Consider the following 13,373-nt stretch of genomic DNA (forward strand, 5'->3'; position numbering starts at 1 on the left):
AGATGAGCTGGGATGGCTAATCAATAAAGACCGCAAAGCTCAAGCAGTTTTGGCTTAAAAACAAGTCCTTGTCTGATGACTTTCATCAGGATGCTTCCTTTGCAAACAGCTTTAGACTGTTATTAAATACTGATCTCATGAGATTTTGATATAAACAGGTTTAAAAAACTAAACTAGGATGCATTCCCCAGGACTTCCTGCTGTTGCTGTTATAAACTGGATCTCCACTGACACGTTCAGCCGAAGGTCTCCAGTTTACACGGTCACTCTTTAAACTGGAACACCAGGAGCTGACAGGGACACATTCACACTATCAGGCTCAAAGAAGACCATTGTTTAGGAGGTACTAAGCCAAGTCTATCACAGCTGGGGGCCATCTTATTGCGCACAGGGGGAGAAATAAAAACACTGTGAGTGCTTCATTAATCAGAGGTGTTCAGCTTGCAGGCCCCACCTCCCATAGTTCTAGGACATCAGGAAAGTACTACCACCAAGGCAGGGCTATTTTCAGATTTATTACCCTAGAACTATATTTAGACTGGAAAAGCTTTTAGTTCTGCAGAAAAGTTCCTGGTCCATCTGAAGTGATATTCCAGACTTTCAGATGAGGCAGAAGGATTTTATTTAGAGCTACAAGACTTCTGCAGGACACTGATGACACGTTCACTGACCATCCTGTTGCTCCGTCCATGACGCCTCGATTCACACTGCTCCTCTGCTCCAAAGTCGGACTCTTCTTCTTGCTCTCACCTCTGTCAATGCAGGTGCCAAGGTTTCAGTGAGATTAAATCTTTATGCACAACATTCAGATTAACTCTCACACTATGAACTATTGCTCCGTCAATATGTACGAGGCAGCCAGCACTCAGCTTTAATGTTGCTGTTGGCAGTGTGCCTGACTCCAGATTAAGAGGTACTCCCATTGAATACCTTATCACGTTAAATAACCACATTAAATATAGATGATAATGCCCAGTATGTGAGCTGTTTATAGCTGGGGGTGAGGGTTTGCATCACAGCTCAAAAAGAGAAAATAGCAACTTCAATCAGTTTAGACGTCCAGGGACAGATGATGGATTTAGAGGGAAATGCACCTTTTTCTGGACTCCTAATGACATCCTGTGATGTAATAGAGAGGAAGAGAGGACGGGGGTGAGAAAGGTGAGATGGAATGGTAATCAGACTGAGAGGGGTGTGTGTGTGTGTGTGTGTGTGTGTGTGTGTGTGTGTGTGTGTGTGTGTGTGTGTGTGTGTGTGTGTGTGTGTGTGTGTGTGTGTGTGTGTGTGTGTGTGTGTGTGAAGGAGTTAGCTCAGTGTGATCTATCCTTCTGTCTGTTTAATCTGTTTGTTCATCTTTCTGTCTCTCATTCTCTCTGAGCTGATGAAGTGTGTGTCAGAAACCATTGAGAAACATCAGAGATCAGAAGGCTTTCTCAATGACGACAGCTTCATCCTCAAACACGAGAACATAGAGGGTGCAGAAACATGAAGGGATTACTCTGATGCAAGCCCGATTTCTCCCTTATTTTGAAAACTTGCATGTCCACACTTTGCTAATCATCCTGACGTGTTTGATGTGTTTTAATGTGTCATTATGATCATTTCTGCATTCCTGCATGTGTGGAAATGATCTGTTCATTACTTTGTCTTTGAACACATGCATGCAACACATTCATCCCAAACCATGCATGTTTGACTTGGTGTGATGTGTCCTTTATTTAAACCATGTTTATGCTTCAGAGCTTGTTTTGCTCACTTCAGTCTGCCTGCTGCCTACAGAAGAGCAGATCTGACCCCTGGGCTGTGATGATGATGATGATGATTATGATGCTAATGTTGATGATGATTATGTTAATAATGATGTTAATGATGACATAAGACAGAGTACATTCTTCATATTGTATCCTTTTCAATACAGATGCCATCTTGAAACAGCTGATTCCAGACTCCATCCAAATTTTCAGTTAAAAATGAAAAATTGTGTTTTACATGAATCTTTCTGAACATTTTACATTTCTCATAAAGCTATGTTTGGCAAGAACCAATAATAACTGGATGTTGAACAGGGTGAAACCATTTCTAAAGGCATAAAATGTGAATATACAGTGGAGGAAATAAGTATTTGACCCCCCGCTGATTTTGGAAGTTTTCATACTAAGAAATAAATGAAGAGTCACTGATTTTTATGGCAGCTTTATTTTAACAGTGTTAGAAAAGATATCAAGAAAAAAAATTGAGAAAATTACATGAAATGAAAAATTAAAAATAATTTGCATTTCATTGAGGGAAATAAGTATTTGACCCCCTAGCAAAACATGGCTTAATAATTGGTGGCAAAACCCTTGTTGGCAAGCACAGCAGTCAGACATTTCTTGTAGTTGCTTACTAGGTTGGCACACACATCTGGAGTCATTTTAGCCCACTCCTCTCTGCAGATCATCTCCAAATCCTGGAGGTGTTTGGAAACTGGAAGCTTCAGCTCTCTCCATAGATTGTCTATGGGATTAAGGTCAGGAGACTGGCTAAGCCATTCCATGACCTTTATGTGCTTCTTATGGAGCTACTCCTTTGTTTCCTTGGCTGTATGTTTTGGGTCGTTGTCATCCTGGAAGACCCATCCACGACCCATTTTCAGTGTCCTGGCAGAGGCAAGGAGGTTGTCACTCAAGATTTTGTGATACATGGCCCCGTTTATCTTCCCGTCGATGAGGTGAAGTCGACCTGTCGCCTTAGAAGAGAAACACCTCCAAAACACAATGCCATGCTTAACAGTGGGGATGGTGTTCTTGGGGTCATATTCAGCATTTCTCTTCCTCCAAAGTTGAGTTGAGGCCAAAGAGCTGGATTTTGGTCTCATCTGACCACAGCACCTTCTCCCAGTCTCTCTCTGAGTCATTAATATGTTCATTGGCAAACTTGAGGCGGGCCTGGATGTTAGCCTTCTTAAGCAGAGGGACCTTGCGCGTACTGCAGGATTTTAAACCATTGCGTCTCAGTGTATTACCAACTGTTTTCTTGGTGACTGTGGTCACAGCTGCCTTGGGATCATTAACCAGCTCCTCCCGTGTAGTTTTAGGCTGATCTCTAACCTTTCTCATGATCAGTAGCCACGGTTACATGAGGAGTTTTTCGTCTTTCCGAATGACTTTTCCGAAAACAATAGTATACATGGAAAGGAATATTCCAATCTCTGGTCTACATGCGCAGAAAAACGTAAACATCACGAGATTTATCAAAGCTGGAGGGCGGCAGTTTGTTAATCACGGTGTTGCAATACTCCATATTCCACCATATTTGAAACCGATCAAATGTCCATTCAGATTGGCACTTTTCTTTTGAATGAGCTGTATACAAAGGTTAAATTCTTTCCGTTTGAGCAAATAAACCAAATGCAAGCGGAAAATTTGGGTCCATGTATACGTGGCTAGTGAGACCCCACGAGGTGATATCTTGCATGGAGCCCCGGGCCTAGGTCGATTGACAGTTATGTTGTACTTCTTCCACTTCCTAATAATAGCACCAACAGTTGTCTCCCTCTCATTCAGCTTTTTACTGATGGTTTTGTAGATAGGTAGAAAGGTTTGTGTAGGTCAACAATTTTGTCCCTGACATCTTTAGACAGCTCTTTGGTCTTGCCCATGGTGGAGATGTTGGAGTGTCTCTGAGTCTGTGGGCAGGTGGCTTTTTGTACAGGTGACAATTTGGGACAGGTGTCTCTCATGAAGGTAATGACTTCACTGAGATAAGGAGTATGTTAATGGTCTGTGGGAGCCTACATTGCTCATGGTTGGTAGGGGATCAAATACTTATTTCCCTCAATGAAATGCAAATTAATTTTTATTTTTCATTTCATGTAATTTTCTCAATTTTTTTCTTGATATCTTTTCTAACACTGTTAAAATAAAGCTGCCATAAAAATCAGACACTCTTCATTTATTTCTTAGTATGAAAACTTTCAAAATCAGCAGGGGGTTAAATACTTATTTCCTCCACTGTAGGGTCACAGTTTAATCCAAGTTGATTTCAGCCTTACAGACATGAGACAGAGAAGATTCATCGGAGTGTATATTTCACTTGATGTCCATGACTCTCTTAGGTTAAAGTCAAACAGAACCTTTACATATCAATAATTATAGAAATGAATCATGAATTCTTAGTTTTATAAAGGCAGCAGACATAATGTATTTATAAAAGCAGGTACCATCACATACATACTTTTGATAAATTGTTAAAAAACTTGTTTTTAAATGGCTCTAAAAGCTGTAAGACTGTGGTTACTGTAGAAAAAACCCGTTTAAAATCCTACTGTAGTATAAAGTGGACACATGTAACCTTAAACCTTTATGGGGCAAAGAACTATTTCATAAGTCTTCCTACATCCTTCTAAAACTTCACACTGAAAAAAAGAAAAATCCACTTCATTTTTACTTCCATTTCCTTTTTACGTCCTCTCATAACACTCTAGGTTAGAAATATTTGTATATAAGTGTTTTATTAAGTGTTTTATAAAAGGCTAAAAGGCAGAATCAGTACAATTCTGTATAAAATATTGCAAATATATTGATTCTAGAATCAATAAAATAGTCTTCTCTCTCACAAGATCACAACAAATGTTACTGAAGGGGTTTAAATTTGCTGATTGTTTTTTGTTAACAAAGACCCAACATGAAGACAAGGAACTAAATGGGCTCTAATTTCGTGGCGCAGCGCAGGGGGCACAAGCCTGGTGCACCCAGCGCAGTGTTAATTTCGTGCGCTGCCAATTTGATAATGTAGAGATGGGTGTGACGGCGCACCAGGGGGAGGTGTCAGCAGATTCATGTTGACGCAGTGACAATTTTGTGCCAAAACAGTGCAGAAAGTGCGCTGAAAGCTCGCCACCGCCAACCTGGTCTATTCTCGGCACAAAGCAGAGAGCACCCTCCACAGCTGTAATTTGCTGACAGGCGCACATGTGCGCACATGTCAACAAAGCCTCAGAGGCAGGTTTCCAGAGTGTCAGGCACATTTTAATGCAATAAACAATCACAGCAATCACTATTTAATGTAACTGTCTGAACCAGCATATACATATATATATATATATACATACATACATACATATATATATCTATAATAACTGTCCCGTCACATCAGATGTCAGATTAAAGCCGTTTGTCATAATGGAAAGTTAACCTGACGGCAGCTGGAAGTTTGATGCACATCTTACAATTAAACAATAAACAGCCTTAACATCTGATACTGAGTATATATCTGGTTCTCTCATTTCATTTCATTCAAAGAAAAGAGGGAGAGAAAAGACAAAGAAAAAAGAGACAAAATAAATGTATGTCACTCAGGATTTACCTATTTACTCCTATTAATGACAAAGGAACAGATTACATCTGTCCCGGGAGCTGGCCCACACGGTGACACGCTTTGTGTCCTCCAATGCTCCCCGCTGTCCATTCTCCTGCTGCAGGGACAGCGGCTCTGACCGTCTCCGCTACTGGGTCTTTCTAGCACACTATCCGCAGTGCGGGGATCACTCAGACCAGTCAGACACTGCGCCTTGGCCGCAGCGCATTTAAAGGCGAAGAGAGGTGCTCATTTGGTTGGTGAAAACAACGATCGGCTGTGTTAAACCCACTCACGGCTTTTCTCCTCCCTCTCTGCCATTTGCGCAGAGGGAGGCGTGGAGGCGCTCCTCTGCGCCTGGACTGCACCTCTCTTGGGACTGCAGGAAACTTGCAAAATGCGCCGGCCACGCCCTGACTGCACTTGTGCCTGGTCTACGAAATTAGAGCCCTATATATGGTTACTTAGGCACAGACTACAAAATGACATTTTTTGAAAAATGCTACAAAACAAAATAAGTCTTCCTACATCCTTCAGTAATTATCTCAGGTTGAAATTTTTAATTTCCATGCATTTCTGTGAGTGCCCTTTAAATGGCTACTCCACTATGAGTAGAGCCTTTTGCAGGATTTTTAGTAAGTTGCAGTGCCAATCTTGATTGTTTTGTTTTTTTTCAAGTTTCAAGTGCAAAAAGTCCTGCTCTGATATCTTTTGCAAAAGGATAATTATGAAAATGAAATTTACTTTATCCCTGGGATACATTTGAATATAAATTCTTCCTTGTAACATTCTGCAAAGTGAACTATGTATCTACAGCTTTAAGGTTCATATTCCCCATTAACAGATTTAGGCCTCCTCCAGTGTTTGTGGTGGATTTGCGCATAGAATTTAGGACATTTTGCAGCTTTCCCTCAAAAAACATTGGTGTCACAAAGAATGGCTTAATTTAAACCCTCAAAACCAGCACATATGTAGTTATAATTCCAAAATCAGTGCTCAGGTAGTATAACCAAAGGTGTGTCCTGTGAATGTGAGAGCAGTACAGCTTTTTGTAAGGCTGTCAGTGTTGAGCTGATGATTCATGACTGTAGCCTCTGCTAGTAAAATGAAGGTATTCAGAGTTAGAAGTTTTGCATACTTTTAGTGAATTCATGGTTTCTACCTTGAGCTGTCAAATAAGATCCAGTTTAGGAAAACCATACCCAACATATGTGACTAAATTTTTTTGTTTTTGATCCTTTAAATCGTCCACCATCCAGAAGTCGGTAGATAAGAATTAATTCAGAACTTTGGGTTTGTCTTTCTTGATGCTTCCAAATTCAAAAGATACAAAGGTCCTAAAAACTCTGTCTGGGTCTTAGACATTTAACTTCACACCTCTCTCCTTCATTTCTGAACTTGAACTTCTACAACCTGACTGATGTGGACTTAAGTTACAACACTTGAGGGAGTATTTAAAAAAAAAAACATGTTAATTCAGCGTTTCATCCTAAAAAAAGTACACAGACTGTGATGCGTACATGTTTAAAGTTTTAGTACATCTCCTCCCTCCCTTTATGCCACATCATAAAAAATCAGACATATGTTCTCACAGGGATCTAAACCCAACTGTTAACTCTAGCCAAGCCTTCCAACTTCAAAACTTTGTCAAACTGTGTTTGAATGACTCTGTGTTTAACTCTACAGAAGTCTGTCCCAACACCAACTGAATCCAAAACATAATCTGATGGGTTATCCTGATCCCTGTAGGCCCCTTTCCTAAAAAAAAAAAAAAATAGAGAAACACTTCTTTGGTATCTTTAGACTCATGTACTCTGAGGGAGCAGTGATAATTGAGGCATTGAGTAAAAGAAGCACGTATGGTAACCTGAATCTGATGGCTTTTTGGCAGGTGACTCTCAGTATGTGATTGGTTCCTCCTCTTATAAAGCCCTTCCCCCCTCGGCAGCTCCCGTCCTTTCTCCCAGCGGCTCAATGGACGACAGCAGTTCCTCCACCTCGGAGCCTCTCAGCCCTGAGAGAGTGGGGCTGGGGGGAGAGAACGGCAAGCAGCAGCAGAGACGGAAGAAGAAGAAGAGGAAGACCCAGAACGAGGCCTACGACTTCTTGGACAACCAGGAGAATAGTTTCGACCCGTCAGATAAACGCGGAGCACAGGACAAGGGTCGACAGGACCAGGACGAGGATGAGGATGAGAACTGGGAGTGGGAGATCAGGGAGAGTGGAGGAGGGGGGAGAGTGAAAGGCAAGAAGACCAAAAGTCGAGCAAGACTCCCAGAAGAGTGGGGGGCCCCTCAGCAGCCACTTTCTCCAACCCTGGCCTCTGTGGCTCCTAATTTGGCTCCAGCTGCCGACTTTGGTCCAACTGACTCCAAAACTCCAAACGCCACTAATCGCTCCTATGCTAGCCCCGTAACAGATTCCTCACCCCGCTCCTACGAGCCCATGTGTGTAGATGATTTCCCCATGTCGGCCAAAGAGGGTCAGAAAGCAGCTGAAGACAAAGTCCTGACCAGCAAACCTGAACCCAACATGGCCGCAGTGACCAGCGCCGCCACCAGGAGCTTGGCTGGAGACGTTAGCAGTAGTCTGGCATTAATGACAGGGGATAACCTCAGCCCAGTGTCCCAGACCTTTTCTTTCCTGGATTCAGTCCTGCAGACTCCACCAGGCTCCACTCCTGACTCACAGACCACCACCCCTGTCACCAACACCCCCTCCCTTGTTACTGCACCTTTGGCTAAGACCATCCCAGATTCAGGCCCTGCTTCACTAATCACTTCTGCTGTTAGCCCTTCCAAGAGCACACCTCCTGCTTCCACTTTGTTCACCAGCCCATCACTCTTTGCTGCTGCAGACACACCCCCTCCAAAAACTGGGTCAGTTCTTAACGTTGATGCTAAACCGTTCGTCCCCTCGGCATCACTCACCTCCTCTCTGGTCACACCTATCATGACCACAGCTGCTCCGGCCACCTCCACCATGCCTCCAAGTTCCTCAGCGTCTCCCTTTAAGAATGAAGCCACACCCCAACCACCAAAGGACACGCCCCCAAAAAGTGTAGAAACGCCCCCTAGCTCAGTGACAGTCACCCCCTCTCCTACCGTCACCCCTGCAGCCCCTCCCTCTCTCCCTGCACGCTCAGAGCACCAGGAGTCCTCGTCGCCAAAGCTCCCCCCAATGGAAGGTTGGTGAACTACGGGAAGATATTTCATAACATGGGGCTTATTTGAGCAAAATGAATGGGGGATAGGAAGCAGGAAGTAGCTTCTGTTTGTCTTCCTGTATGCATGGCTCTCTGTCTTTTGGTTGAGCACCAGGCCTGCTCGGTGCTCCATCCTCTATGTATTTGTAATAAGCTGGGCCCGACACATGATGCAGATTTTCTTATTATATTGTTACAAAGCTTAACAAAAATCTGCTCTTGACTTGAGACGAGACATGTCAGTAAATTAGAGAACGGGAAAATACCATGCTGGTCAGGCCCTTTATTAACAAAACTGCAAGGGTAAGGTGAAGAGTTGTTTGGTTTCCTTCTGCCTGCCTCTGTGTGCCTGTTTCCATGATCATAACAGTTTAATGACTTGACCTGCTGATGACGCTGCTTGCTACTCTGTCTCCTGTTCGTCTGACTGTCAGTCACTGTCTAACCTCCCTCTATCTTTTCTGTCTGTATGAACGCAAACCTAACTTGGTTCCTTGCATCGCTTAGCTTGTTTGTTTATGTCTTTAAAGAAATGGGAAAGCTAAAATGACAAGATGACAAGAAGACTAGCTGTTAGAGATGGTTTTACATTATGCAAAACATGGTTAAGATTGATTTTATTTACAGGTTTCTTTGGTTTATTTGGTATGGACAGTGAAAATTACACATCATAACTCCTGTCTGTAGCTGTAGCAGTGGTGACTGATGCTTCACAGTAACAGATTTTAACTGGTTTCCAACTCCTTCAAATATCTTATCATGTTTATAGTGCACTCCATCCCCCCTCCTCCTTTCAGCTGTAGGGAATGTAAACAAGTTATGCTTCGGACGCCGGATTTAGCCTCGTGTAAGTTTGATTTTTTTTTAATTCTTTTGTTTGTACTCTAAGGATTGTGAGGCAGCGTAGGAAATTCAAAATGAGTGACTGTGACAGCGACAATGAAGTTCCATTCACTTTGGAACCAAAAGGATACCTGTATGAACCGGAGCACACAGAAGAAGAGCTGCTACAGCTGGCGACTGAAAGGAATACAGTGGAAACATCCACGGACACTGGACATCAAGATGCTGAGTGTTACTGCTGCCACGACTGTTGTTGTTGTTGTTGTTGCTGTTACAGGACACTCCAGAATTTAGAAGAGCAGGGAAATCTGTGTGATGAGATATACAGACGGCTTGAGAGCCAGCAGTGTCCTCAGACAAATCCTGAAGAGTGTCTGTAACCAAGTTCCACTCGTGACAGCAGTAACACTCAGCATCTATGGGCATTGAGTCACAGCTCAGACATTTACACCACTGAGGATTTCCGACTCTATCTTGATGTCTAGTGTCCATGGATGTTTCCTCTGTATTCCTTTCAGTCACCATCCATAGCAGCTCCTCTTCTGTGTACTCCGGTTCATACAGGTATCCTTTTGGTTCCAAAGTGAATGGAACTTCATCGTCACTGTCATAGTCACTCATTTTGAATTTCCTACGCTACCTCACAATCCTTAGAGTACAAACAAAAGAATCACGATACTTGATCAAACTTACACGAGGCTACAACCGGCGCCTGAAGCATAGCTTGTTTACGTTCCCTACAGCTGAGAGGAGGAGGGGGGACGGAGCGCAGTAGCGCCGCGCGGAAGGATACATGACCAGTTAGTTAGGTCCGGATAAATGTTTATATTTCCAAAGACTTGATGCACTTACAAATGATTTTATGTAGCTGGTACAGTATGTCCCTGTTAGCATCTATTTCCTTGTCATCAGCGATTACAGTCTGTGTCTTACCGAGGGAGAGGAGACAACTTTCTACTGTATCTAATGTCCTTCGTGGTCACATAGAGCTCATACAACCCCACTTCAAAAAAACTGAACTGTCCCTTTAAGGCCCTGAGGGTTTAACTTTATCCAGACTTGTGTTTTCTCCGACTGTCTATAAAAATCATAATCTCAGAGACTTAATTGTCATTTTAGGAGCACAGAGATTTTCACTTCACCACCAACATTATTCATTTCCAGACAAAAATATACAAACTTTGCACTTTGAGATTTGGCCACAAATGTTAAGTGCATTATAAATAAAATCAATTATTATTATTACTATTATTAAAAAACATGACACACAGGATTTATAATACAAACAGAGAGTCTGGAACCACTGCACATTGCCATCTTCTTGAAGACAATAATTCTGAATTTAAGTTCTTTCTCTTTAAACTAGGTTGTTGGACACTTCCTGATTTCGGTTGATCTAAAAACTTTTCCAGTGTGTGAGCAAGGGTAGTTGAAATTCACTGGACTCAGCAATTGAACATTGTGGCTACTCAGACCAGTGCAGTGGCGTACACAGACTTTTTGAAGAGCAGGGGCGAGTAGAATAAAATGGCACAAACTGTGCATGTTTTTGCCACCCAGGAGGGCAGTTTATCTATTTTAACCAGTCAAGGGGGCAGTTAAGTGGATTTCTGCCCCAAGGAGAGCACTTTAGAGTGCATTTTGGCTCCCAAGACGTCCCTGAAGTGCATGTTATGGCCCTCATGAGTGCACTTTGGCGCATGTTTCGGCTTTAGCGCACTTTTTTGCTCCCAAGAGGGCACTGCAGCTAACGGTATGGCTCCCAAAAGGCACTATAGTGCATGTAATGGCCCAAAGAGGGCACTTAAGTGCATATTTTGGTCCCAAAAAGGGCTCTGTAGTGAACAGGACCAATGGTTTTGTCAGCAAAGTAGTTATAAAAGTTTGTATAATTGTAGACCTGAAATGATGGTCATGTGTTGCTCCACCACCAGGAGGTAAACAAGCACAGAAGACAGGTAGCATCTCTAGCTCTGCTAACATTAGCCAAACTGTTGCATCTTAGTTGAATCACTTACTCTGTGGCTTGGCTGTAGTGTTGATGCCTCATGGAAGGTTAGGAGGGTCCCAGCTCCTGCAGTCAGTTGCCAAAGTGTCCTACAGCAAGACACTGAAGCACAAAACGTGTAGGTTGTTAACAGCGATGTCCCCTTCACAATCCAATGTTCTCTCTAGTACTGGTCCCATTTCTGGATACATGAAAAGTGTGTCTCAGGAAGGCAAATAGGAAAAGAGCAAGAGCAGTAACAAACCCAAAATAAGAATCCCATGCGTTTTACTTTTTGGTTGTTATGAGGTGAATTTTCTGTTTAAAGGAAATTGGTTGTTTCTTAATGTAAATGGCAAATCTGAACAGGAAAACTGTCAAAGTATCCAAACACTCACACTATCTGTTGGCTAAATTCTCAAATCTCTCATCTTTAAACTTAAAGATAAACAAGATACCAAAGAAAATGTACATGTTAATAGAGGCTCGTGACAAAGGACACACATCTTTTCATTTTCATAAATCAGTTTTTGTGTTAGGTTTTGCCTTCAATAGGTTTTTTTTGTCAAAGCTCCCAGCCATTGAGTGTGCAAAACTGTCAAAATCAAAAAAGCTTCACTATCCTCATGGACCCCCCCTCTTAAGTCTAACAGAGAACAAGATGGACAGAGTCCAGAGTCAGATCCAGCTGCCCTCTGGCCTGTCAGACCCCAGTGTACTGCCTCGCCCCCCTGACAGTGATAAGAATCAGTCCCAGGTGCTTTGTCTCAGGCTCCGGCCCACAGTCTGCTGAATGATGCTGATTTGACAGTTCTCGCCCTGCTTCCCCTCAGTCCTTTCTTAACACCAGAACCAAGCTTAACACTCGACACCGGGGCAAAATGCGTTAAAATGACCATCTTTTCCCCTCAACATTCCCAAACTTTAAATCCCAACACATTTTTCTTTTAACACAGACCTTTAACCTTTAATAATGGTTCTTTAAAATGTACGGCAGCTTCCAGAAATTTAAAACCTAGGCAGTAAAGTATCCAGAAGTCTTAATGCTGAGACAAAAGTTTGGTCAGTGTTGGATTGTTGTGCTTTCTACAGTTGATGTGATACAGCATGACTAAAAATGATCTCCTTTGTCCCTCCCCCTTCCCTTTTCTCTTTTTTTACGACACCATTCACCTTCACCGACAGGTAAGAAACATTTTCCTTTTAACATGTTTTATGCGTGTGTTTTGATAAGGGGCCACACTAAGGCCTTCAGACTGTGTGAGGAAGAAGTAAGCTGATTTTAAAGTTGTATTGGTTGATTTTAGAAGTACACAGTGAGCACACAAAGACTGGTTGTGGTAATGGAAGGTTCAGGAGTTGCTTGCATCACAATCTGCAGTCACAGAGAAAAAGGCCTCCCTCCCGTGACATGTCACTAGATGGCAGCATGGAGCCACAGGAGGATGAGTGATTTATTCATATTGAAGGAATGTGAACTCAATGACTCATTTCCTGTTTTACTTTAAACATGGTCAGAGATCCTGAAGTTGTTAAATATTTGAAGACAGGTTCAGTCATCTGGATCCACAATCTTTCCATCAAATACTGATCTGGCAAAACCATTAAAAGAAAAGATAATCACTTCTTAAATTCACCAGAATAAAGCTAAAACAAACCAAGTGAAGGTAAAACACTCAACTTCAGACCTTTTGGGTTGCTAATGTATGAAATGAATTTAATTTAATAACAATGAAGAATAAAATATTTTTATATACCTTTTGAGACACTCAAGATCACTTTTCAAACAGCCATAAAAAAGACTTAAACTGTGTATTCAAGTAAAATAAAGTTTAAACAGTATAAAAGAAAAAAAATGAGATGCAATAAAAGGCACATTTGTTTTTACAAATGAACATGACATACAGCGAGGCTCAGTGTTAAAACAAGTAAAAACAAACAAACAAAAAAAAATGGAGTGACAGCTTCACGTTTCAGGGTCCAGTGTTTAGGTTTTTGCCA

The 13,373-nt window shown here is 42.1% G+C and overlaps 1 protein-coding gene across 4 annotated transcripts in view; it reads left to right on the forward strand.

Moving 5' to 3' along the window:
• The window catches only part of LOC141803859 (uncharacterized), a 149,025-nt gene that overhangs the window by 59,944 nt on the left and 75,708 nt on the right, over window positions 1-13,373 (forward strand). For all 4 annotated transcript variants that reach the window (XM_074687891.1, XM_074687890.1, XM_074687892.1 and 1 more), the window contains exon 6: window positions 7,286-8,524. In XM_074687891.1, the coding sequence (XP_074543992.1) occupies window positions 7,286-8,524 (1,239 nt within the window). The remainder of the gene's footprint in view (window positions 1-7,285; window positions 8,525-13,373) is intronic.

This window comes from Halichoeres trimaculatus, unplaced genomic scaffold (assembly GCF_033239565.1).
Source record: "Halichoeres trimaculatus isolate MK-OKI-2021-1 unplaced genomic scaffold, fHalTri1.1 fHalTri1_scaffold_15, whole genome shotgun sequence".
NCBI lineage: Eukaryota > Metazoa > Chordata > Actinopteri > Labriformes > Labridae > Halichoeres > Halichoeres trimaculatus.